Genomic DNA, 26851 nt, shown 5'->3' with positions numbered 1-26851 from the left:
AGATAGCCATATAAAATAGGATTTATCCAGCAGCTGCTGAATATCCAGTTATATTTAGCAGCCGCTAGATAGCTGGATAAAAAAAGGACTCATTTGGTTATCTAGTTAGCTGGACAAGTTGTGGGCAGGCAATGGGCAGAGCTACTTAGCCGGATAAGTTATTTGGTTAAGTAGTGATATTCAGCCTTAGACAGTCTAAACTTAGATGGATAAGACTTATCCGTCTAAATAGCAATTTATCTGGGGATATTCAGCAGCATACCTGTGCTGCTGAATATCCTATCTAAATTAGCCGGATATGTCTGTCTGGTTAACTTAGCTGAATGGCTAAATTTTCAACATTGACCTCAATATAAAACAAAATGGCATTCTCTGTGTTTCTATTATTAAACCAATAAATTACATAATGTCATGGGTAGGGAACAGACTAAACTTAATACTCCACATCTACTGAGCAGTAAGAGAATAAAATATTGTACATAATTTTAATTACAAGATAAAGTAGATACAACCTGGAAGTAATTCAAATGTACAGCATCTCATTTAACAAGGCAGCTTAGAGTGCAGATGCTTTAAGAAAGTCAAAAAATACAAACAGAAGGTAGTTCAGCATACAGCAATTTACATATTTCAAAACCATCAATATCATACATGGATCATTATCCTAAGTATTCTGATTTCCTCAAATTATAAATATTCAAGTTGGTTTTCTGAAGTGCCGCCATAACTGGTATTTTCTGAAGTCCCTGAAAGATTGGTCCTTTCTTGGTAGAATTCCCAAGTACAAAATGGTTGCTGCAGTCATTTTACTGATGTCACCACTTGGATGTACAAAGGCCTTTATTACCTATTGTCTTCCATTAGAGACTTAAAATTCTGCAACTCTTTTATACTTGTGGAAAGTCTGAAAAAAATAAAACATACATTATTTATTTATTTATTTATTTTCGTTTTTTCTATACCGGCATTCGTGAGGGTATCACATCATGCTGGTTTACAATAAACAGTGGAGTGAAAAAAGGAACAATGAACGAGATAAATAATAGGTGCTAAACATAAAATAGTTACAGTTACAATAAAACAGGGATGAGTAAAACTGGGACCAAGAGGAAAAATGAAAGGAACTTTAACATAGTATATTAACCGAAATATGACGGGGTGCATTACAAGAATTATTTGATTTACAATGAATTGTTCAATTGAAATAATTACAGTTTTTTTTATATAAGGGTAGTGGTCATAACAAAGTTTTAGATGTTTAGCAACCGAATTCCATATCTTTTTGTAAGGGGAGAGACCACCTAGAGTTATAGTAGGCTATTTTATTATTATGGTTCCAAATCCTGTTAATCTGGATTTTGTGTTAAGAAGTTAACACCTGTTTCTTTGGGCTTTCAACTCAGCTGGAACTGGCCTCTACTGGGTTAAAGTGCCAGAGTCTTTTTTGTGACTACTGATGTTTCCTCTAATAACATCTTATCCAGACCAACTAGTGACAATTCTTGGCCAGGGCAACAGATCGCAACTGCCTCTAGAACATGTAGGTATGCACCCCGAGTCTCTCTAGTAGACATCACCATTGAAAGATTGACAACCCTCTACCCATCTTAGCCTTGGAAATGGAAAACATGGTCCAGGTACTGAGCTCATGTCAGTTTATCAAGTTTTAATAGCAGAAGGATCAGAGAAGAAGGGTTCAGTGGCTGAATTGTCCTGCTGTCTATGGAAAACACCTATTAAATGTAAGCAACTTCACTTTCTGTTTATGTTGAGGTAGAGAGCAAAGGAATAGTTGATATATTGTGTGTGGATTTATATTAAAAAAAATGTATATTCAGCAACAGAACCCTTCAAGTTGTAAAAATGTAATTCAGCAACAGAACCCTTCTTCTCTTACAGGGCAAGAGCCCATGAGATTGGAAGCACTAATTATTCTGATACCATTCCCTGTTGGGTTTTTGAAAGCACCTTGAATAGAAAGTTATGAATATAAAATCTGCAAGTTTGCAGTTTTTCCTCAAGGATTCTTGTTAATTATTGTGTGTTAATTTGAGGAAGTGAGCCATCATTTTTGTGATTTTTACTGGATTCGGGAAGAATATAGATTGATTTTACCATGTATGTGTATTGTAGCCCGCTGAAATTTGTGGATCAGCAGAATATACATTTTTTTAATATAAATCCACACACAATATATCAACTATTCCTTTGCTCTCCACCTCAACATAAACAGAATGTGAAGTTGCTTACATTTAATAGGTGTTTTCCATAGACAGCAGGACAATTCAGCAACAGAAATGGGTGTCATCATCTGACAGTGCTGATGCAGAACATGTTCTCTTAGAACTCAGAAAGACCTAGTTGTCTTTCTGAGCATGTGCAGGTGTATCTGTATTGCCATAGCACAAGTCTCTTCAGTCTTTAACAAGCTAAATTTCAACTCTACAGTGAGGAGGGTGTTACTGTGTCTATGAATTATCCTGCTGTCTATGAAGAATATCTGTTACAGGTAAGCAATATAGCTTTCTCTGTGGACAAGCAGGACTCGTTCCAGCTATATATGTGGAATCTTCCAAGCTGAGGGTTGCAAGTATAATTTTATAATTTGTCTCTGCCGTAAAGTACTTGCCACCCAGAATTTGAAGAGGTTGGAAGGGGAACTAAAGCTATACTGCTTGGCCAAAATTGATATCACATTCGGAGGTTTCTTCCAGGTGATAATGTTTTGAAAACAAATATGGATTATGGACCAAGCAAAAGCTCTGCAAAGTTTTTCTACTGATGCGAACAAATATGTACCAGGGATGCTGAATGAACCTGATGTGCTTTCATTTTTTTCTGTAGTTTATGTCCTGATGTGGCACGGCAGTAAGCAATATAATCTTGATATTTGTGTGGATAAAGTTTTAGTAACAGGAATATCTTGCTTAACTGGGTTGAATGATACAAATAATTGAGAATTTCCTATAAGGTTTTGACATTTATAAGTAAAATAATAAATATTTTCTACAGTCCAGGGTAAGAAGAGCTTGCTTTTCCTTACTGGTGTGAGACTTTGGAAAGGAAGTTGGTAGAAATATGGATTGATTTAAATGACACAGACACCATTCTTTGGTAAATACTTTGGATTACTCTTTACCACCACCCTATTCTTAAAAATCTGTGAACAGGAAGAATATGTTAATAAGGCCTGCAATTTGCTTACTCTGTGTGCTGAAGTAATGCTATTAAAAATAGCTTGAGGTCTCTATAGGAGTGAGCTTGAGGACACATCCTGCCACAGGACTGTACAATTGCTAACATTTTGGGAAGTGCCTGGGCAAATGTCATGGAGGACTAAACTAGACTTCATGAGCAGCTTAATTAAAAATAATTTTTAGAGAAGACTCACACAATAACAAAAGAAATGACAGCAAAAACAAAAACCTAAGAAAATAAACAAAAAAGAACAGCAGCTTATAAAGAGAACAAATGCAGCCTTTTGCTTCAGTGGAAGAATGTAGACTGTGAAGACTCACACGGCGGTGGCAGTGTGGGAATACCTGTTTATGCTCAGAAAGACTTCTAGGGAAGAATGTCAAAGGTGATGGGAAGGTAAATCTTTGTAGTTGAAAGGATTTATATCTGATAATGGATGAGAAAGACAAAATCTTTATTAAGTTCTTTTGTGTTTATTTCAGAATGTTTGGAAACTGGAGCTATGAAGGTACCTGAATCTGTCTGTCAGCTTTCTGTATTTGCCAACCTTTTTATGTCAGAACTGGAACAGACATAGCTGAATGGTTACCACAAGGAGAAATGACTACTTATCTGATAATTTCCTTTTCTCTAATAAGGGCAGGCCAATCCCCATCAGTGGGTTATGCACCTCTGCCAGCAGATGGAGACAGAGCAAAGGCTAGGTCACTGATATTTAGTCCCACCCAGACATCAGCACACCAGTATTCTCTGGAAAAGCCAATCTGTGGGCAAACTGATTATAAATGAACATCATCATTAACAATCAACCACTCATGCTTCCAATCCAATGGGAACACTGAGCTCAACCAAAAGAAGTAACTAAACTAAGAGGCTAGATAAATCAGTGAAGCGCAGAAATCACACACTGCAAATTCTGCCCCGAAAAGGCTAACCAAAACATAAAACCTCGGCAGCCTAGGGCGGGTTGGGGATTGACCTACCCTCATTAGAAGAAAGGAAATTATCAGGTAAGTAGTAATTTTTTCTTCCTCTGCATTCAGGCAGACCAATCCCCACCAGTGGGATGTACCAAAGCTAATCCTGAAGAAGGCTGGAGGCCGCCAGTGGTCCAGTTAAAACTGCTCATGCGGCATCTTCCCTAGCCTGAACATCCAAGCAGTAATTCTTGGAAAAGGTGTATAAAGCTGACCATGTCGCCGCTCGGCAAATCTCAGCAGGCGACAACAAAAGACGTTCCGCCCACAATTCTGCCTGAGCCCTCGTGGAATGCGGTCTAATCTATTTTGGCAAAGCAACCTCAGTAGCCACATAGGCAGCTGTAATGACTTCTTTAATCCAACGGGCTATCATTGCCTGCATCAGTGGTGCTCTTCTCACTGCCACCACAGAGCGCAAACAGACAAATTCAAATTCTGGACAGATTTAGTCACCTTCAAGTACTGCAGCAAATGCCGCTTGACGTCCAAGGAACACAAAAGACAATACTCGCTTTCATCTCTGTCCCTGTCCAAGGTGGGCAGGGAAATAGACCGATTCAAATGAAACTCCAAAATCATTTTTGGCAAAAATAGGGGCACAGTCCAAAGCTATAGCGCTCCTAGAGTCATACGCAGAAAAGTCTCATAGCAAGGAAGAGCCTGCAGCTCGGAGACCCAATGTGCTGAACCGATTGTTATCAGAAAAACTGTCTTCAAGGTAAGCAGCCACAAGGAAAAAGCATGCAACAGGCACAACAACAGGGGTGGAATTTGGTTAGGAGGGCATCCTGAGCCCTGAATGGGTCGGTGGAAGGATGTTGGGAAGTTAAGCTGAAAATAGGTTACGTAGAATAGACTGGCCAAAGATGGAATCCTGTCTGCCAGCCTTATCTAAGCAATAATGGGCTGCAAAAGTATGGAGGGAACTCCAGGTAGCAGCCTTACAAATATCAGCAAGCGGCACCAAACGGAGGTGCGCTACTGATGTCGCCTTGGCCCTGACAGAGTGTGCTTTTACACGGTCTTGTAGCAGAATGCTTGCTTGCTGGTAGCAAAAATAAATGCATTCCGCCAACCAAGAGGAGAGGGTCTGCTTTCCCACAGGATTTCCCAGTTTGGTGGCATCAAAAGAAACAAACAATTGAGTGGATTTCCCGTGGGCTGACGTGCAGTCCAGATAGAAAGCTAGAGCACATTTGCAGTCCAGGGAATGCAGAGCCTGCTCTCCTGGGTTCGAATGGGGCCTGGGAAAAAAGGTAGGTAGGATAATAGATTGATTAATATGAAATTCTGACACTACCTTTGGCAAAAAGTTCGGGTGCATGCAGAGCACTACCCTGTCATGCAGAGTTTTAGTGTAAGGCAGGTAGGTAACCAATGTTTGTAATTCACTAACTCTGTGAGCAGACGTGATCGCAAGAAGAAAAACTACCTTCCAGGTGAGATAGTGGAGATCACAGGAGTGGAGAGGCTCAAACGGAGGTTTCATGAGCCGCCCCAAAACCACATTAAGGTCCCAAAACAGGGGCAGGAGGGCGCAGTGGAAGTTTTAAATGGAGCAAGCCTCTCATGAAACGTGATACTAAGGGTTGCGTGGAAATGGAAACATTACCTATACCCTTATGGTATGCAGACACTGCACTAACATGCACCCTGATAGAGGAAGTTTTTAGGCCTAACTCTGACAGGTGCCAGAGATAGTCTAGGAACCTCGCAGTAGAACAAGTGAAGGGGCCTATGGACATGGAAGTGCACCAAACCGTAAACCTCTTCCATTTAGAGCGAAAAGACCTACTCGTTGAAGCCTTTCGTGAAGCCACCAGGACTCGGGATACTAACTCTGAAAGGTTAAAAGGTTGGAGTATTAACTTTTCAACATCCAGGCCGTCAGAGACAGAGCCTGGAGGTTGGGGTGACGCAGGTACCCTTCATTCTGAGTGATTAGAAGGAGATCCATCCACAGAGGAATGTGTCGGCGTACTGATAGGTCCTGGAGGATTGGAAACCACACCTGGCGTGGCCAGTGGGGAGCTATCAGAATCATTAATCCTTAGTCCTGCCGAAGCTTCACGAGAGTCTTTGAAATGAGAGGAAGTGGAGGGTACGCATAAAGGAGACCGCTGGCCCAGGAGGGGGAGAAGGCATCTCTTGGTTGCAAGTGGTGACTGCGAATGAGAGAGCAGAAGTTGTCTACTTTGTGATTGTGGATCGACGCAAAGAGGTCTATGCGAGGTTAACCCCAACGTTGGAATATCATGTCCGCTATCGCAGGGTTGAGAGACCACTCGTGCGGATGGAAAGTGCAACTTAGCTTGTCTGCCAACACATTGTCTACTCCCAGCAAGTAGGTTGCTTTGAGGGACATTGAGCGGGAAAGGGCCCATACCCATATCTGTGCAGCTTCCTGACACAGGAGGTAGGAGCCCATTCCCCCTTATTTGTTGATGTACCACATCGCAACCTGATTGTCGGTTTGAATCATGATAGCTTTGTTTGATAGGCAATCCTGAAAGGCCTTGAGGGCATATCTGATTGCCCGTAGCTCCAGGAAATTTATCTGGTGTTTGGCTTCCTCTGGAGACCAATTTCCCTGAGTCTGCAGGTTGCCTACATATGCACCCCACCCGAGGTTGGATGTGTCTGTTAAGGTAATTTGAGGATCTGGAGCTTGAAATGGAAGGCCTTGAATAAGATTGGAGTGGTGCATCCACCAGGCTAGTGACAGACTGAGCTGCTTGGTAACCTGGACAATGCTGGACATTGGCTGACAAGCTTGAATCCACTGGCATTTAAGGTCCACTGCATTACTCTCATGGCAAGGCAAGCCATCGGAGTGACATGTACAGAGGACACCATGTGACCCAGCAGTATGAGGAAGTGACGAGCAGTTGAAGATACTCGAGTCTGCAGTTGATGAGCCAGAGATGTTATGGCGAAAGCATGATCCTGGGGGAGGAAGGCTTTCGCCTGTACAGTGTTTAGGTCGCCCCCTATAAAGGATAGGGTTTGGGATGGAACTATCTTGGATTTGGGATAGTTAATTAGAAACCCTAAGGAAATCAGGGTGTTGATAGTAAGATGCAGGGAGGTTAGTATGCCCTGCTGAGTTGGAGCCCTTATCAACCAATCATCGAGTTAAGGGTAGGCCCTGATTCCTGAGGAAGGCTGCAACCACCACCAGGCACTTGGTGAATACTCGTGGAGCGGACGCCAGGCTGAATGGTAATACACGGTACTGGAAATGACTGGGGCCGACCAGGAATCGCAAGTACTTGCGATGAGATGGAGTAATTGAGATGTGTGTGTAAGCGTCTTGGAGATCTAGGAGCATAGCCAATCTCCTCTTTGTAGAAGAGGAAGTAGAGAGCCCAAGGTTGCCATTTTGAATTTTTCTCTCTGCAAAAATTTGTTTAGAGCGCGGAGGTCCAGTATCCGGCGTATACCACCTGACTTTTTTGGTATTAGAAAATACCGGGAATAAAACCCTTTCCCCTGCTGGGAGAGGGGCACTGGTTCTATTGCGCGGGATTTGAGGAGGAATGAGACCTCCTGTTCGAGCAAGGGAGAGTGGTCGGACTTCCCCCACATCAGCCGAGGGGGAGAGTCCGCTGGAACAGTCAGGAAATTTAGGTAACCCTGAGTGACTACTGCCAGTACCCACTGATCTGTGGTGACTGTATGCCAAGCGCTGTTGAAGTGGCAGAGCCGACCGCCGACCGGTATGGATTGAAGAGGAGGTTGGCTTACACTCTCTAGGAAGGAGTCAAAACCCTGACGCTGGTCCAGGCTGAGACTTTTGAGGCCGAGTCTGCCTGGATTGACATTTTTGGTAAGGTCTGGAAGAGCGTCCTCTAGAAGCCGGAGGATAAAACTTCCTTGGCTTGTAGGCTGGCCGCTTAGAGTCACGTCTGAAAGTTCTCTTAGGGGCAGACGGAAACTCAGACGGAACAGAAGAAAGCTGGTGCAGAGTTTCATGGTGATCCTTCAACTGCGCCACAATCTCTCGGATCTTTCCCCCGAAGAGATTGTCGCCCACACAGGGTAGATCTGCTAACCTGTCTTGGACTTCTGGTCTTAAGTCCGATGATTTGAGCCAGGCCCATCTTCTGGCATTAATTCCCGCTGCAGATACTCTAGAGGCCGTGTCAAAGATATAATATGCAGCACGGACCTCGTGCTTTCCCGCATCTAGACCTTTCTGAGCCAAAGTATGAAGTTGAGCCTGGAGTTGCTCTGGTACAGAATCAGAGAAGTCCTGGATTCTTTTAAAAAGGTCTCTGTTATACTGTGTCAAGTATAACTGGTAAGATGCGATGCGAGATATGAGCATGGAGCCATGGAAGACTCGCCTGCCAAAAGTATCCAGGGATTTTTGTTCCTTCCCTGGAGATATGGAGGAATGAGGATTTGAACGTTGTGCCTTCTTCTGGGCTGATTCAACAACCACAGAATTATGATCCAACTGTGATTTTTGGAACCCAGGAGCTGACTGCACCAGATAGGTGGCATCTGTCTTGCGATTGACCGGTGGGACCGAACATGGGTGTTCCCAGGTTCTCTTCAGGAGATCAAGCAGGATTTCATGAATGGGTATAGACATGATTTCCTTAGGAGCATCTAGAAACTGGAGTACTTCCAGCATCTTGTGCCTAGAGTCCTCTTCCGTCTGAAGCTGTAAAGGAATGGTTTCAGACATTTCCTTGATGAAATTAATAAAAGACAGATCTTCTGATGGAGAGCGTCGACTTTCATCTGGGGGAGAGGGCTCTGTTGCCAGATCATCCGTATCCTGGGACAAATCATCGGTCCAAGGATTAAAGGGCTGATCTCCAGCACGGAGAAATGGTGCTAATCTTGAAGGACCAGGCCGAAGCATCGACAGTATCGGAGGAGGCACCGACAGCATCGAAGGAGGCACCAATGGCATAGACGGAGGAACCAATGGCATCGATGGAGGAACCGAAGGGACCGGTGACATCGATGGACGAGTCGGTGGTAAAATTCCAGACAGTGGAATGGGTAACTGTGTTTCCTCATCATCCGCTGATAATGGAATCGATGTGGAAGGCACTGGACCCACCGGTGCTCTTGGTTCCATCAGAGATCAACGCATCCAGTCTACTCAGTAGCGGTGCGAGCGCTAAGGGAATCGGATTGGTGACCGGCTTGGGGACCGGTACCGGGTTTGATGGAGGTTGGAAGCCCTGAAGTGCTTTACCAATGGCCTCTTGGATCATCTGATCCAATTCCTCGCGGAAGCTTGGGGCATGGAACCCCGGCACCGGAGTAGGAGGCAGCACTGGCGTAGCCGGAGGGTCCACCGGTGAAGGTGGAATCGCGGATCCCGGCATCACTGAAGGTGGGGAATGCCTCGGTGACCCAGTCACAGAAGAGGATGGGGCCTTTTCTGGACGGGGCTTCTTTGTCGGTGGCTCTGTCGATGTTGATGCTGAGGACTTGCCTGGATCAATGGACTGAGCCTTCTGATGCCGGTGTCGATGCTTTTCACGATGTTCTCCTCGGTCCTTTTCTTGAGGAGGCAAGGAGACAATTGACACCTTTGGAATTGTCGATGCCGGTCAAACAGCAGCGGTGTCCCTGTGCTGGCGAAAAGTCGATGGCACCGGCTCGGATGACGTCGAAGCTATCGATGGAGTCGGGGTTTTTAACTGAAAGAGAAAGTCCATCTTCTCTAAATGAGCCTTACGGCCCTTAGGTGTCATTTGGGCACATTTGGTGCAAGTAAGGACATTGTGGCTGGACCCCAAACATATAACACAGACCCCATGCGGGTCAGTGATGGACATTGTTCAAGTACAGTCAGGGCACAGACGAAAACCCGACACCATGACTCCGACAAAAATTTAGCCGCGGTGTGGTCGATGGCCGGTAGGCCCTGAAGGGATAACTCGATGGGAATCGACCGCAACAAGGGTAAAACCTTACCTTTCGACCGTGGAGTATGGACATCATAGGGGGACCCCTATGGGGTAGAAGTTTTTGAATGAAGTTCAGTGAGGAAAATTCCTGTCAGGAATGTCCAGAGAGCTCCTTAACCCACGTGGCTACTACTGCACGGAAAAAAGAAAACTGAAGGGGGACCTCTTCTGGATGCAGGGTCAGTGCATTGCTGGGCATGCCCAATAGGTGCCAGTCAAAATTCTAGAAACTTTGACAAAAGTGTTCCGTGATTGGGCTCCATCCTGATGATGTCACCCATATGTGAGGACTACCATCCTGCTTGTCCTGTGAGAAAGAGAATACTGCTGAACTGTAAGTTGTAATACTACATTTGTATTGTTAAACTACGAAGAATAGTAGAGCTACTTTTGTTTGTTTTTGTCACCAATGAAGTTTATGCAAGATTTCTTCTAAAGTCCAACCTGAATCTGTCCTCTGGTTACCCTAAGACTGCTCACAGTGCCACATATAGTGTCAGTTCAGGGATTTCCATGCAACAGCCTTGAACACACAGAATCCCCATATGATCCAATACAATAAAACGTGAGAGGCTACAATGTTGAAATAAGCCAAAAATTAAGGACAAGGATCAATCATCACAGATATAAAATTACAGAGAAAAACAGAATGACAGTTCAGTAGACAAGCACATCTGAAAGGAAGATCATTTCCTTAAAAGTGCATTCAGCATACATAAAGGGAATGTTAGGAGTACAAAAGAATGGGTGATTAAACATTTTGAAACAACACAGGACATTAGTTATCTCATCTATTATCAAATATATCAGTGAAGTTTTACTGTCTTATCACATCTTGCTTCCCCCCCTTTCCTTAAAAACATAAGCAGACAGCTTTACTCCTAGATGCCACTGTTTAAACCCAGTGTAACTATGCTCATGCTTCACAGATATACTAAGATACTCCAATAAAACAGTATACCTACAATTTGTTTGTCGACCCTTAACGCCACATATTTTTAAGGAAGAAAGCAAACTTCTAATAACATTTAGAGATATTTCAATTAAATACTTTACACTCGTGATGACTGCAGACATGAATTGGTCATACCTTCCAAATGCATTTAAAAGAGCAACTATTTCCTGACGTGTGAGTTGAAAACCTTTTGATGGGCTGTTCTCTGGAAGGTTTTTAATTTCTCGTTCAGAAAATAGGATCTTTAAAGCAGTTCCTAAACCTTGAGTCTGAAAAAAAAAATATGTAAAAATATTTCTGTAAATGGTATTAATTGTTTTATGCATTCAAAGTTAAAGAAAGGCAATAAGAAAGCTCCATGTCAAAGGACAGGAATCATTTGGGGCTGGTTCTACCCCACTTGCAAATCAAAATATTCTAAGAAAAGTAGGACTAAACATAACAGAGTAGACAATGGGTCCCAAAATTGGATTCTTGAGGGTCGCAATCCAATCAGGTTTTCAGGATTTCCACAATGATTATGAATGAGGTATATTTGCATACAATGAAGGGAGTGCATGTACATATCTGCTGTGAAAATCCGGAAAACCAAACTGGTTTGCAGACTTCAAGGACTGTTTGTAGTAAACAAATAACCGGTCTTATTCAGTCTGCCTGGTTGTTTCTGTTTACAGTGTTTATAGCTAGCTGTAAGCCATAAAAGCTTAATCACTTGCAGGTTATCATTCTTTATTCAAGTCACTTGCAGTCAGGTCCTCTTCCATTCTGAATAGATGACCATGCAAGCTCCCATAATTAAACCAACATCCTGGCTGCCTTTGTATGTTTTTACCTATTTCGAACCCTGTTCTTACCAGTGCCCTCTATCTCTGATCCTAAGCATAGTTAAATTCTCACATGGAAACATAATGGCAGAAAAAGACTGTATGGAATATCTAGTCTGCCCATCCACCCAACCAATTTAGATTTAAATTCTAATCACTCCCCCAGAGATCCCCTGTATTTATCCAATGCTTTCTTGAATTCAGATATGGTTTTGGCCTCCACCACCTCTACTGGAAGGCTGTTCCATGCATCCACTATCCTCTTTGTAAAGCAGAATTGCTTACCTGTAAGAGGTGTTCTCAGAGAACAGCGGGATGTTAGTCCTCACACATGGGTGACATCTTCAGATGGAGCCCTGATGCAAAAAACATGTCAAAGTTTCTAGAACTTTGACTAGGCACACAGAGCATATCCTATACCATGCATCCACACGGGGTCCCTCCTCAGTCTTTTAACATATATTATAATTAAAATAAAAATAGAAGAAACCCAAATCCACAGAGTGGTGGGTGGTTTTCGTGAGGACTAACTTCCTGTTGTTCTCAGAGAACACCTGCTACTGGTAAGCAACTCTGCTTTCTCAGAGGACAAGCAGGATGGTAGTCCTCACACATGGGTGAATCCCTAACTACAGGCTGCTCCCCAACACAAGACACCCAATTAGATGCCAACAGGCACAACACCACAAGTGCTGTTGGTGACAGGGGGAGACAGCTTGAACCCAAACAGGGCCCAGGGTGGAGAATTGGGTTCTATACCTCAAACAGATTCTGAAGGAAAGACTGGTTGAACCTACTGTTGCATCAGCCATCCTTATCCAGACAGTAATGAGATGTGAATGTGTGGAGAGAACTCCATGTTGCAGCTTTACAGATCTCCTTCACAGGAACTGCTCGCAAGTGGGCCACCGATGCTGCCATGGCTCTGAAAGAATGAGCCTTGACATAGTCCCCAAGATGCAGTCTCACCTAGGCATAAACAGAAGGAGATGCAATCTACTAGCCAACTGGATAGTGTCAGTTTGGCAAAGGCAACGACCAACTTATTCTTGTCAAAAAAAAATAAAAAGTTGAGTGGACTATCTATGGACTTCTATCCGCTCCAGACTGAAGGCTAAGACTTGCTTGTAGTCCAAACTGTGCAGTGCTAATTTGCCTTGGTTCAAATGGGGCCTGGGAAAGAATATTGGTAGGCGATTTACTGGTTAGGATGGAAGTTCATCACCACCTTAGGCAGGAACTTAGGGTGTGTAGGCAAGACCAACTTGTCATAACTTAGAATAAGGTGGATAAGTCACTAAGGCCTGGAGCTCGCTGACCACCAGCAAAAACATGACCTTCCAGCTCAAGTACTTAAAGTCACAGGTGCGCAGTTCAGCTGAGTTAACACTACATTGAGGTCCCAAGACACAGTGGGGGGCCTTATGAGTGGCTTCAACTGAAGCAGGCCCCTCATGAAACGCACAACTATAGGCTGTATAGAGATGGGTGTACCATCTACACCTTGGTGGTATGTGCCAAATGCACTGATATGAACTCTAACAGAGTTGATCATTAAGCCAGCTTCTGATAGGTATAGAAGGTAATCAAGCAGTTTTTGTATGGGGCAGGAGAATGGATCTAGTGCCTTCTGCTCACACCACATGGAAAACCTCCTCCATTTCAGTCCATAGGACTTTCTAGTGGAAGGCTTTCTGGAAGCCACCAGGTCCAGAGACACATCCTCTGAAAGATCAAGCAGCTGCAGGATTAATCTCTCAACATCAAGGCTGTGAGCGACCGTATCATAGAGAACTTTTCCTCCCCTCCCCTCAACATTCCAACTGGAAGTCAGAAGGAGGGAAGAACACAAGGAGGCAGACCGCTGGATTGCAGTGGTATGAACAAGTCGCTAGATTGTATATCTCAACCCCAAGCAAATAACTCACTGCCGATTCCAGTAGGGAGTTACCCACGAAGATAGAGCTCTCAGCCTGCTTGGAAAAGCTGAAATTGAGGGTGAATCCCCAAGCAAAGAAATCCAGAAACACTCCACCAAGAGACAGGAAGCAGAGGTGCCGCAAGTGCAAAACCCTGTAGAATAGGATTTCTTCACTGGCCTGGAAACCCTAAGGCTACCAGGGTAAGGTCAGTAATCTCGGAACAGACTGCCCAAGAGCCTGGCTTAGGTATTAATACCTCTGCCATGATTACATATACTTCCCCCAAGGAAGCACACGGTCCAGTAAATGGAACTGTTGCATGAATCAGGAGTCTTCTAGCTGCAGACAGGGCTATCCCTAAAATGGGGACGTAGAGCTTGCAAGCCACTGCAACCAAAGAGTAGCGGGGTCCCTCATCCCCCAACTCTCTCAGCCATGGATATGGCAATAGATTGAAAGGCTTACTTGCCAATTAGATGGACTAGACCCCTCCTCACTGAGATAGAGACCCGCAGGTGAGAATGACTGGCAATAGTGGTACTCCACGAAAAATGCCCATTGAGCTCAGCAGGTATCAAAGGTGATTCCTGGACAGGAGCTACCCTGAAGAGGAGACTCCTAGTATGATGGGGAGACAGAATATGAAACAGTTCCCTCAGGAACTAGACCCACTGTGCCTTTGGACGACCTAAGGAGAGCACTACCGCCCAACCGGCTCGAATCCCTTGAGGAACTGAGTGCGATGCCAGTCAGAAGCAGTGACATCCCTTCTCCAGGAATCTGAGAACAAGGGATACCCCTTCTAGGGGTGGACAACCAGGCATCCAGAGGGGGACCCATAAGGGTCGCCCTGGAAATCCAGTCTTATCTCTCCTTCCTGAAGGGACAGGAAAGCAATGGAATTGGGACTTCACAATCCCAAAAAAATCTACTAACTCTTCAGGTAAGAAATGAGTTACAGTCACTGATCACTGAGATTCAGAAGTGACCAATCTGCCACTTGCAGCCACCCTCAGATGGGTTAGGTCACCACAGTGATCAACGGAGGGACCCCAGCAAAAATGATCCAATGACTGCCGGCTGTTCCCTGGTCCTGGTCTACAAGGAGTTGCACAGATTCAAAAGAATCGAGGCTCCAATTTGGTGAGAAACCTACAAGGGATGGAGCCCCAGGCACTTCCCCACAAAGGGGATTTCTAACACTGAAGGGATTGAAAAATATTCCTCTTCTGAGGAAGGAGAAGACTCCTGATATTACCCTCCTGGTATCTACTCCCATAGGATTTCATCCAGGAACGCAGACTTAAGTCAGTTCTGTGGCTGCAGCACACAATATGTTGTTCTTGCCACAAGGTAAACACACAACCCCCCCCCTACAGTAGAGGGCAACTGGAAGAATAGTGGTCTCCGCTGTAAAAGCATGCTGATTAGTACTCATACAGTGGTATCCCATCCTATTGATGGTGGCATACCTACAAACCCAATCGCCGTGCTTGGGGGTAGAATCCCACAGCACAGCAAGGACCAAATACCACCAGTTAGAGTCTGTGGCAGCGCGCTAACAAAAAGCAATCAGAGTGTGTGATGGCACCTTCCTCGCTAGTTACAGAACGGACGAACAGGCTGATACCTTGACACGACAATGGCAGAACCGTGGCATGGATGAGTACTGCACAGACAGGGAGAATGCTGCCTTGCCAGTGCTCAAGGCACTAGGAGTAGATGCCCTGAGGGACTCTGCCTAGGGGGCAGGGAGATTACTACAGCTGCACATGCTTGGGAGGGCAAGTATAGGAAGTGGTGGAGCAGGTTGTCTGCCAATTACAATGAGGAATGGAGAGGAGCCTGTAGCAGAATTAACATGCGAGTTATGTGAGAACTCTGCCCAAGGAAGAAGGCTGGCCCAGTCATCCTGGCATTCATTTACAAATGACCGAAGAAAGGTCTTCAGGGTTCGGTTGACCCATTCTACTTGGGTGTTCCCTTGAGGGTGGTAGGCTGTAGTAAAATCCAGTTGGATGTTGAACTTGTGGCAAAGCAAATGCCAAACCTTGGACGGCAAATTGTACCCCTTGGTCTGAAGCAGGGCCGAGAAGCATGAGGAGGACTGGGAATCAGCGTGGGCAGAGTCAGGGCAGGAGCGGCTTTTCTGGACTGGGAGATGAGGGACGTCGACTGTGGACCTCTGCGGCCGGCAACCGCAATACTTTCACTCTCATCGCATGACCCCTTGTTTTAAAACTTTTTTTCTGTTGAAAGAGGTCCACTTACTGTGCATGGAAACCTTTGAGATATTTAGCAAAATTGCTTACCTTGTAATAGGTGTTATCCCAGGACAGCAGGATGTAGTCCTCACATATGGGTGACATCATTGATGGAGCCCTATTGCGGAAAACGTTCTGTCAAAGTTTCTAGAAACTTTTGACTGGCCCTGTGAGGCCACTGAGCATGCCCAGCATGCCATGATATTCTCTGCCACAGCGGTCTCTCTTCAGTCTCGTATGTAGCAATAAACTTTAGCAAAAATAAAATAATAAAACGTATCGGACCCAACTCCACGGGGTGGCGGGTGGGTTTTGTGAGGACATCCTGCTGTCCTGGGATAACACCTATTACAAGGTAAGCAATTTTGCTTTATCCCAGGACAAGCGGGATGCTAGTCCTCACATATGGGTGATTAGCAAGCTAGAGGCTGAGTCATTTTGTAGTGAAGCAACACTGAAGTATTGTTGGTGAAAATGAGACAGCCGAAGATCACAGCAGGTTGGATGTAGAAGGAGTTGGGATTAAATTGGAAACAAGTTCTTTAAGACAGATTGTCCATATGCTGAATCTTGTCATCCTTGTTTGTCCAAACAGTAATGAGCTGCAAAGGTGTGAAGAGAACTCCATGTTGCTGCTTTACATATGTCAAGAATTGGCACTGAACGGTAGTGTGCTACTGAGGTTGACATTGCTCTTATTGAATGTGCCTTTACTCGCCCTTGGAGAGGAAGGCCTGCTTTTTCATAGCAAAACTGTATGCAATCTGCTAGCCAAGTGGATAGAGTATGTTTACCCACTGCTTTTCCCGGTTTGTTTGGATCATAAGATACAAAGAGTGGATTGCCTGTGGACTGCAGTGCGGTCTAAGTAAAAGGCTAGCACACGCTTACAGTCCAAGGTATGTAAGGCCCGTTCTCCTTGGTGAGAATGAGGCCTTGGAAAGAATGTGGGCAAAACTATAGATTGGTTCAAGTGGAATTCCGTAACTACTTTGGGAAGGAATTTTGGATGTGTATGGAGAACCACTCTGTCATGTAGGAATTTTGTATAGGGTGAGTACGTGACAAGTGCTTGTAACTCACTAACCCTTCTAGCCGATGTAATGGCTATAAGGAAGATAGTCTTCCATGTGAGAAATTTAAGATTACAGGAATTCATGGGTTCAAAAGGAGAACACATGAGTCTTGTTAAGACCAAATTCAGGTCCCATTCTGTGATAGGTGGCCGAATTGGTGGTTTAAGGTGAATTAAACCTCTCATAAATCTACTGGCAAGAGGATGTATAGATATTGGAGCATCTCCCATCTTGTTATGGTAAGCTGAGATTGCACTTAAATGTACCCTTACAGATAATGTCTGGAGGCCAGAATCTGAAAGATGGCATAAGTGGTCTAGTAGAGAAGTTGTGGGGCAGGAGAAAGGGTCAATGTTCTTTTTCGTGCACAACAAAGTAAATCTTTTCCATTTCGAAGAATAATTCTTTCGTGTTGAAGGTTTATGTGAAGCTATAAGCATTTGAGATACATTGGTTGAAAGATTGAGTGGTTGTAAAATCAAGCTTTCAACATCCATGCTGTCAGGGATAGGGAGTGAAGGTTGGGATGGCGCAACCGACCCTGATCCTGAGTTATGAGAGCGGGAGCTACACCCAGGCGAATTTGCTCTCTGATTGAAAGGTCTAGAAGTGTGGGAAACCATACTTGTCGAGGCCAATACTGGGTTATGAGTATCATGGACCCCTTGTCCTGTTGTAACTTCACTAGAGTTTTGGTTATGAGCGGTATTGGAGGATATGCGTATAGAAGGCTTGAGTTTCAAGGGCGAGCAAAAGCGTCCTTGGCTAGTTGGTGATTCTGTCTGTGCAGAGTGCAGAAGTTGTCCACTTTGTGATTCAAGTGTGATGCAAAGAGGTCTATTGTTGGTTGTCCCCAACGTTGAAATATCCTGGTCACTACTGAGGGATCCAGGGACCATTCATGTGGTTGGAACTGGCGACTGAGTCGATCCACCACTACATTTTGAATGCCTGCCAGATAAATGACCCGGAGAAACATTGAGTGTGTCAGGGCCCAGTCCCAAATCTGTGCAGTTTCTTGACAAAGGAGATACGAGCCCGTACCTCTCTGTTTGTTGAGATACCACATGGCTACTGTGTTGTCTGTTTGTATCAGAACAGTCTTGTGTGAAAGGTAGTCCTTGAATGCATGCAGAGCATAACGTATAGCTTGAAGTTCCAGGAAATTGATTTGAAATGTTGCTTCGAGTTTTGTCCAAGTACCCTGGGTTTGGAGATTGTCTATGTAAGCTCCCCAACCTAAGGTGGCTGCATCTGTAAAAGTTATCTGTGGGACTGGTTGCTGGAAGGGAAGGTCCTTGCGCAAATTGTCCTTGTTCGCCCACCAAAGTAGAGATGAACGTAGCTGGTGGGTTACTTGAATTGGAGAGTACAGTGGTTGAAAGGCTTGGAGCCATTGTGCTCTTAAAGTCCATTGAGTTACCCTCATGGCTAACCTTGCCATAGGAGTGACATGAACTGTAGATGCCATGTGGCCTAACAAGGTTAGAAACTGATGAGCTGTTGCTTGTTTCTTTGAGTGAAGCAAGTTCGCCAATAGGGAAAGTGTGTCTGCCCGATCTCCGGGTAGAAAAGCTTTTGAAAGTATGGTGTTCAATTCTGCTCCTATGAATTGAAGCAGGTGAGACGGAGTGAGATGGGACTTTTGATAATTGATGAGAAAGCCCATGGAGTGAAGTAGAGTAATTGTTAGACTGAGAGAAGCCAGAGCTCCTTGTTGAGATTGACTTCTGATGAGCCAGTCGTCTAAATAGGGAAAGACATGGACACTTTCTTTGTGCAAGCGTGCTGCTATTACTGCCAGACATTTGGTGAATACTCTGGGAGCAGAGGCAAGTCCGAATGGTAGTACTCTGTACTGGAAATGTTGATGACCTACCATGAAGCGCAGATACTTGCGATGAGGAGGAAATATTGGAATGTGAGCGTAAGCATCTTGAAGATCCAGAGAACAAATCCAATCTCCTGGTTGAGGAAGTGGAAGCATGGTGTCTAGAGAAACCATCCTGAACTTTTCTTTCTTCAGAAATCTGTTGAGATTTCGGAGGTCTAGGATGGGACGTAGGCCTCCGGTTTTCTTTGGAATGAGGAAATAGCAGGAATAGAATCCTCTGCCCTGCTGAGTCCGGGGCACCGGCTCTACAGCCCTGGCCCTCAGAAGAGTGGATAATTCTACTTGCAATTGGATTATGTGATTTTCGCTTAAAGGAAGAGGTCTTGGAGGAGAATCTCTTGGAATTGAGAGGAAATTGAGTTGGTAACCTCAAAATATTATTGCAAATACCCATTGGTCTGTTGTTATTTGTAACCAATGGTTGTAGAAGGAGGATACTCGGCCTCCCACTGGAAGCTGTGGATGAGGATTGGAGAGATGGCTTTGGTCTCTTGGAAAAACCTCAAAAGCCTGCAGCCGGTCCCATCTGTGGTGGAGGTTGAGGCCTAGCCGCCATAGGTTGTATGGATTGAGCTCTTTGCTGCAGCCTAGTAGATCTGCCTCTAGATTTTGGAGGGTAATAATGCCTCTGTCTATAGAAAGGTCATCTAGATTCCTTTCTGGGAGGCCGACAAGACGACTGGGCAGCAGAATCCTGCGGAATTGATGAAAGTTGGCGCAGGGTTTCTGTATGTTCTTTTAATTGTGCAACTGCATCTTGCACCTTGGAACCAAAGAGGTTATCACCCAGGCATGGTAAGTCAATTTCTCCAGGACTTCAGGCCTGAGGTCAAAGGCTTTTAGCCATGCCCAACGTCTTGCACTTATGCCAGAGGCTGTTACTCTGGAGGCTGTTTCAAATCCATCATAAGCAGCTCAGACTTCAATCTTGCCAGCTTCAAGTCCTTTGTGAATAATTGCTTGGGCTGCTTCTTGATATTGTTGTGGTAATGATGTTCTGAAGTCTTGCATCTGTTTCCACAGATTTCTTTGATATTGAGTCATGTATAATTGATAAGATGAAATTCTGGAATTTAACATGGCTCCTTGATAAATCTTTCTTCCCAGAGAATCTAAGAATCTATGATCCTTTCCTGGGGGAGTGGAAGAATGCGGCCTTATCCTTTTTGACTTCTTTTGTGCAGATTCCACAACCATTGATTGGTGTGGAAGCTGCGCCTTCTGGTAGCCAGGAACAGAGTGTACCAAATAAGTAGTATCCATTCTTTTATTGACAGCCGGTACTGAGCATGGGTGCTCCCAAAGTCGATGCTGTAAGTCCAGGAGGACTTGATGAACAGGTATGGCTACAATTTGTTTTGGAGGATCCACAAATTGGAGAACCTCCAATGTTTGTTGCCTAGAATTCTCCTCCATCACCAATGTGAAGGGTATGGTGTCTGCCATATCCTGGACAAGATTTGTAAATGATAAATCCTCCGGTGGAGATTTTTTCCTTTGGTCTGGTGGTGAAGGATCCGACAAAGTCTTCGGAGGAAGTGTCTGTATGTCCCTCATCCCAAGTATCATATGGATCATTTTGATGGGGAGATATGGGAGAGGATCTTGGTGGATGAGGAACTCCTGAGGGACCTGGTTGCGGGTCATCGAAGGGAATCCGTCCAGGAACCTCTTCTTGTGGTGTAGATGGAAGAGCACCGACTACTTCATCAAATCTTTTCATGAGAAGCTGGTAGAGCGCCAGCTCAGGATGTCCTGGAGCCCCAGGTAACATTGGCATCGGATCTGGTATCGACGATGGAATCGGCGTTGGCATCGACTGGTTGTGGTGCCGGCATCGGTGTAATCACCGGCATTGGTACTGGTACCGGCATCAGTTCGGGAATCAGCATCGGTGGAGGCACTGGCAAAGGCGCCGGAATAGACAACTGTTCTTTTAAGGCCTGGAGCACCGCTTGTCGGATGAAATCTGACAATTCCTGCGGAACAGCTGGTGCAGGCAGAGCAGCTGTACGCGGTGGCAGTGTAGGTGTCTATGGAACCTCCACAGAGCCCTGTGGAGGTTTGACTACTGGTGAAGGCCCTGGCGTCAAAGGTACCAGCGTTTCCTGAACTCTTGGCCGTTTCGCTGTCTGTTCCTCCGGGGAAAGAAGCGCCGCAGGCGTCGATGTATGTCGATGTCGATGACTGTGCTTCAAGTGGTGTTCCATCACTGACTTCGTCGATGCTATCAATGACGTCGGCAATGGATGGTCCCCCGACTCTTCCGGATGACGTTTTTTCAAAATTATTCTTTTTGAGACTCCAGCCGGAGAGGATTTAGTCGAGGTAGAAGGAGATGGCAAAAGTTGCAGATGGAATAGATGCTCCATCTTCTTTTGGCGGGCTTTTCGTCCCTTCGGAGTCATTTCTGCACATTTAGTGCAGGTTGTGACATGTTTTTCCCCCAAAGAACACACTCAAGGTGTGGATCTGTAATGGACATTGTCCAATTACAGATGGGACATTTTTTAAATCCCGTAGCCATTTTATTGTCTACAGCAGTCGATGAGAAGAAAATGTGAGAGAAAATATTTTTTACTCGGAGAGTAAAACGAGACAAAGATTACTCACCAGCCGGTGGAAACCTGAGAGATCCCGTGTGGAAGAATATTTTTGAGAAAAAATGATTTTTAGCAAAACACTGTGAGGAAACTCACAAGGCTCCTGCTCCGCGATGCCTACAGCAGCGCGGAAAAACGAAGACTGAAGAAAGACCCCTGTGGCAGAGAATATCATGGTATGCTGGGCATGCTCAGTGGCCTCACAGGGCCTGTCAAAAGTTTCTAGAAACTTTGACAAAGTTTTCTGCAATAGGGATCCATCAATGATGTCACCCATATGTGAGGACTAGCATCCTGCTTGTCCTGGGATAAAATGTTTCTATTATATCTCATCTATCCCACTTTTCCTCTACCGTATTCATGTTTACTTCTTTAAATCTATCCCCATATGCTTTAGAATGAAGATCACTGATCATTTTTGTAGCCCCCTCTAGACAGATTCCAATCAGTTTATATCCTTTTGAAGGTGCGGTCTCCAGAACTGTACACAGTAATTCAAATGAAGTTACACCAGGGACCTATACAGGGACAATATCACCTCCCTTTTTCTGCCACCCATTCCTCTCCCTATGCAGCCAAGCATCTTTCTAGCTTTTGCCATGCTTTATAAAGTTGTTTGGCTAACTTAAGATCATCAGACACAATCACCCCCAGATCCCACTCTTTTGTCCTTAGAATTTCACCTCCAGTTCTACATCTTGGGTTTTTGCAATTTAAATACATTACTTTGCATTTTTTTAGCATTAAATATTAACTGCCAGACCCTAAATCATTCCTTGAGCTTTGCTAGATCCCTCCTCCTGTTTTCCTCACCTTCCTAGTTGCCTACCCTGTTGCAGATTTTAGTGCCATCGGGAAAAAGAAATCTTTCCCAAAAATCCTTCTGCTATGTTCTTCATGAAAATGTTGAAAAAAAAAAAAAGTGTCCAAGGCCTGATCCTTGAGGCACATGGATAGTAATACCTACTTCCTCAAAGTGAACTCCAGTTACTACTACACTCTGTGGCCTCCAAAGCAGCCAGTTTCTAACCCATTCAGCCACTCTAGGTCCCAAACCAAGTGTGCTCAATTTATTTAAAAGTCACCAATGTAGAACCATGTCAAAGACCTTACTGAAATCCAAGTGTACTACATCCAGCACTCTCTCCCTTGATCCAACTCTCTGGTCACTCATCTGACAAGATTTCTCTTTGATAAAAACACACTGCCTCGGATCCTGCAATCTACCCCTCCTTACCTACAGAAAGAATTCCTGGTGTCTAGGGTGGCGTGGAGCACTCCCTATCTCCGGGCACATTTGACACCATTTTCCAAAATGGCACCTACCAGACATTGCCTCCTGCTTATATTATGTATTGCGAACTGCTTTGAGTGGCATTATGCCACAAGGTGGTATAGAAATGATTTTAAATAATTGCTTATAGGCAGACTATTATGAATGAAATATGCCAAAAAAGGATTAAAGCAAAATGTAGCATCCTGAAAAGGGTTATTAATAAAAATGTAACTGGTTGTAAAATGAGACAACTTGAAATCAAATATAGTTATTTACATTAAATGATTCTGCAGACTATCTGTATTCAAATTATACTCATTTTTAAAGTTCTCCAAACAAAACAAAACACTCTGCTTTTACTACGGATTGGTAAGCCACTCTGAACCAAAGTTAGGGAAAAAGAGGAATCAATTTGAATTATATAAACAGTAGTCTATGCCTTGATCCAGTTCAGACTGACTAAACCACTGTGACTTGTCAAAATTCAAGCCAGTGCCATTTTGACTTAGATTCAGAGATAGCCAAATTTGGCCCTAGAGAGCCACAGTCTTAGTTTTTAGGATATCTTCAAGACTATGCATGAGATAGATTAACATATGCTGCCTTCCATGCTATGCAAATGTTTCTCATGCATATTCATTATAGATATCCTGAAAACCAGGCCAGTTTGTGGTTTTTGAGGACAGAAGTTGGCCTTATTCTGAAACATACATGATCATTCTGAAACTTACATATTCAGCCAAAACAAATGTACATACTTTATCTTTGCAAATGCTAATAGACTGCTACTAACCCTAATCTTTCTCAATTACTCCCTCCTTGTGAGTTTGGTTACATTTGTTGTGGCTTACACTGAAAAAATTAATGCAAGTTAAAATTAAAATCAAACCAAGCCTGGAAAATACAAACTACTCATATCAATTTGGCTTCTAATTCAATCTGGGTTGCAGTTTATTTATATTATTTTGTATACCGATATTCTATAATTAAGCATACCCGTTCACAATTTCAATATAAAATAACAAAAAAAAACATATCAAAATAAAACAAATAAGATACAAAGGAAGTAAAATCAGGCATAAAAACAATAAAATCAAAGGTAAAAAAGTCACGTACAAAAACAAAATCCAACAGTAAAAAACAATTTGGACGAAATTCAATCTGGAACAAGTTCACAGACTACCTGCTCATTCCTAGTTTAACTTTCTTGCTCCAGACAGATAAGACTAGGCACGGACTGCTAGAATGTAATCTTACTCTCGATATAGTGTCACTGCACATCAGTATATAAAAAGTTATTTTTAGTTAGCCAATATTAGAATATGCAAAATCAGACTAGTCATGTAACCCAGCTATCAACAATCTTGCTTATAAGTTCACTAAAAGTGAGCAGCCTTAACAGCATTGTGAGTTGATAAATCATATTTGCTGCAGCCCAGAACAGATATTGTACGGGGCTGCAATCCAGATAGGGAGTCGTTGTTGCTGTCACCATGGTGAAGCCCCCATGGCAGAAAGAATGAGCTGCTCCAGTACCATGGATCGCCCCCTGCTGCTAGGATGTAGTGATGAAGAATCTGCCATTAAGGAAGGGGGGGGGGGGTTATAAGGGAAGAAGAGGCAGCAGCTTAAGGGAAGGAAAAAAGTGAAGAGAGAAAAGGAAATGTTAAACTTAAAAGGATGAAGAAAGGGAGGAGGAAGAGATCAGAGGAAGGCAGAGGGGGAGAGAAGCCAAAAGGAATGGAAAGTGGGAAAGACCAGACCATAGGACAGAAAGAGGAAAAGAGAAAGAGGTTGGCGATGTAGTAACTGCTCAGGAAGTAGTGAGAAAAGGGGAAATTGGCCAAAGGATGGGAAGAGGAAGAGGGGAAAGAACACAGAGAGAGGTTGAAAGGAGGGAGGATCAAAAATAGAGGAAATAAGAAAAGCAAGCCTGTTGTCAGATCTCTGTGATAGAGACTGGAAAGAATTGTAAGGGCGAAGAAGAGGGAGGTGGCTGCAAGTAGCCCTGGCATCTCAGGCTTGAGCATTCAATAGCAAGATTTTGGTGGTATTTTTAAGGATTGATTTACCTGTAGTTTACCCCATAATCTGCATTTATCACATCCAACACAGTCCATTATGCGGGATATATTTTTGAAATGCAAGCGAAATTCTTCCTAAAATAGAAATATAAACATTTTGCATAATGAAGTATTTTTCAAAATAAGGTTAGCAGATAAAATAAAAGTCACAAGATTAAACTGTGATAAATTTGGAAATTTTGAAAAATCATTGAAAAGTAACAAGAATAATTTACATAATGTAAAATTATACTTGTTACTCGTAAATTGCTTTCCAGCATGTAATTACAGCTAGTTTCTTTACAGTATACATAAGCTTCATTGTCCCTTTCTAAGCATTTTAATGATAGGTTACAAATTTTTACTAATAGGTCTGAAATTTCATTTTCTAATTCCTTCAGAACTCTGGGGTGTATACCATCCGGTCCAGGTGATTTACTACTCTTCAGTTTGTCAATTAGGCCTACCACATCTTCTAGGTTCACCGTGATTTGATTCAGTCCATCTGAATCATTACTCATGAAAACCCTCTCCATTACGGGTACCTCCCAAACATCCTCTTCAGTAAACACCGAAGCAAAGAAATCATTTAATCTTTCCGCGATGGCCTTATCTTCTCTAAGTGCCCCTTTAACCCCTCGATCATTTAACGGTCCAACTGACTCCCTCACAGGCTTTCTGCTTCGGATATATTTTTAAAAGTTTTTACTGTGAGTTTTTGCCTCTACAGCCAACTTCTTTTCAAATTCTCTCTTAGCCTGTCTTATCAATGTCTTACATTTAACTTGCCAACGTTTATGCTTTATCCTATTTTCTTCTGTTGGTTCGTTCTTCCAATTTTTGAATGAAGATCTTTTGGCTAAAATAGCTTCTTTCACCTCCCCTTTTAACCATGCCGGTAATCGTTTTGCCTTCTTTCCACCTTTCTTAATGTGTGGAATACATCTAGACTGTGCTTCTAGAATGGTATTTTTTTTAACAATGACCACGCCTCATGGACATTTTTTACTTTTGTAGCTGCTCCTTTCAGTTTTTTTCTAACAATTTTTCTCATTTTCTCAACGTTTCCCTTTTGAAAGTTTAGCACGAGAGCCTTGGATTTGCACACTGTTCCTCATCCAGTCATTAAATCAAATTTGATCATATTATGATCACTATTGCCAAGCAGCCCCACCACCGTTACCTCTCTCACCAAGTCCTGTGCTCCACTGAAAATTAGATCTAAAATTGCTCCCTCTCTAGTCGGTTCCTGAACCAATTGCTCCATAAAGCTATCATTTATTCCATCCAGGAACGTTATCTCTCTAGCGTGTCCAGATGATACATTTACCCAGTCAATATTGGGGTAATTGAAGTCTCCCATTATTACTGCACTACCAATTTGTTTAGCTTCCCTAATTTCTCTTAGCATTTCACTGTCCGTGCACCATCTTGACCAGGTGGACGGTAGTATACCCCTATCACTATAGTCTTCCCCGACACACAAGGGATTTCTACCCATAAAGATTCAATTTTGTATTTAGTCTCATGCAGGATGTTTATCCTGTTGGACTCTATGCCATCCCGGACAAAGCGCCACACCTCCTCCCGGGTGTTCCTCTCTGTCATTGTGATATAATTTGTACCCCGGTATAGCACTGTTCCATTGGTTATCCTCTTTCCACCATGTCTCTGAGATGCCAATTAAGTCTATGTCGTCATTCACTGCTATACATTCTAATTCTCCATCTTACTTCTTAGACTTCTGGCATTAGCATACAGACATTTCAAAGTTTGGTTTTTGTTTGTATTTTCATTCTGCTTTTTAATTGATAGGGATAAGTTAGAATTTTTTAGCTCAGGTGAGTTTTTAGTTAC

The 26851-nt window shown here is 43.6% G+C and overlaps 1 protein-coding gene across 4 annotated transcripts in view; it reads right to left on the bottom strand.

Moving 5' to 3' along the window:
- Positions 1-471: 471 nt before the first annotated feature.
- The window catches only part of ERO1B (endoplasmic reticulum oxidoreductase 1 beta), a 281408-nt gene continuing 255028 nt past the window's right edge, over positions 472-26851 (bottom strand). For all 4 annotated transcript variants that reach the window (XM_029593832.1, XM_029593830.1, XM_029593833.1 and 1 more), the window contains 3 exons: positions 25004-25090; positions 11208-11341; positions 472-904 (listed from right to left, as the gene is read on the bottom strand). In XM_029593832.1, the coding sequence (XP_029449692.1) occupies positions 844-904; positions 11208-11341; positions 25004-25090 (282 nt within the window). In that variant the 3' untranslated portion in view covers positions 472-843. The remainder of the gene's footprint in view (positions 905-11207; positions 11342-25003; positions 25091-26851) is intronic.

Source organism: Rhinatrema bivittatum, chromosome 3 (genome assembly GCF_901001135.1).
Source record: "Rhinatrema bivittatum chromosome 3, aRhiBiv1.1, whole genome shotgun sequence".
In the NCBI taxonomy this organism is placed as follows: domain Eukaryota; kingdom Metazoa; phylum Chordata; class Amphibia; order Gymnophiona; family Rhinatrematidae; genus Rhinatrema; species Rhinatrema bivittatum.
This window is presented reverse-complemented; position numbering and strand designations above follow the sequence as displayed.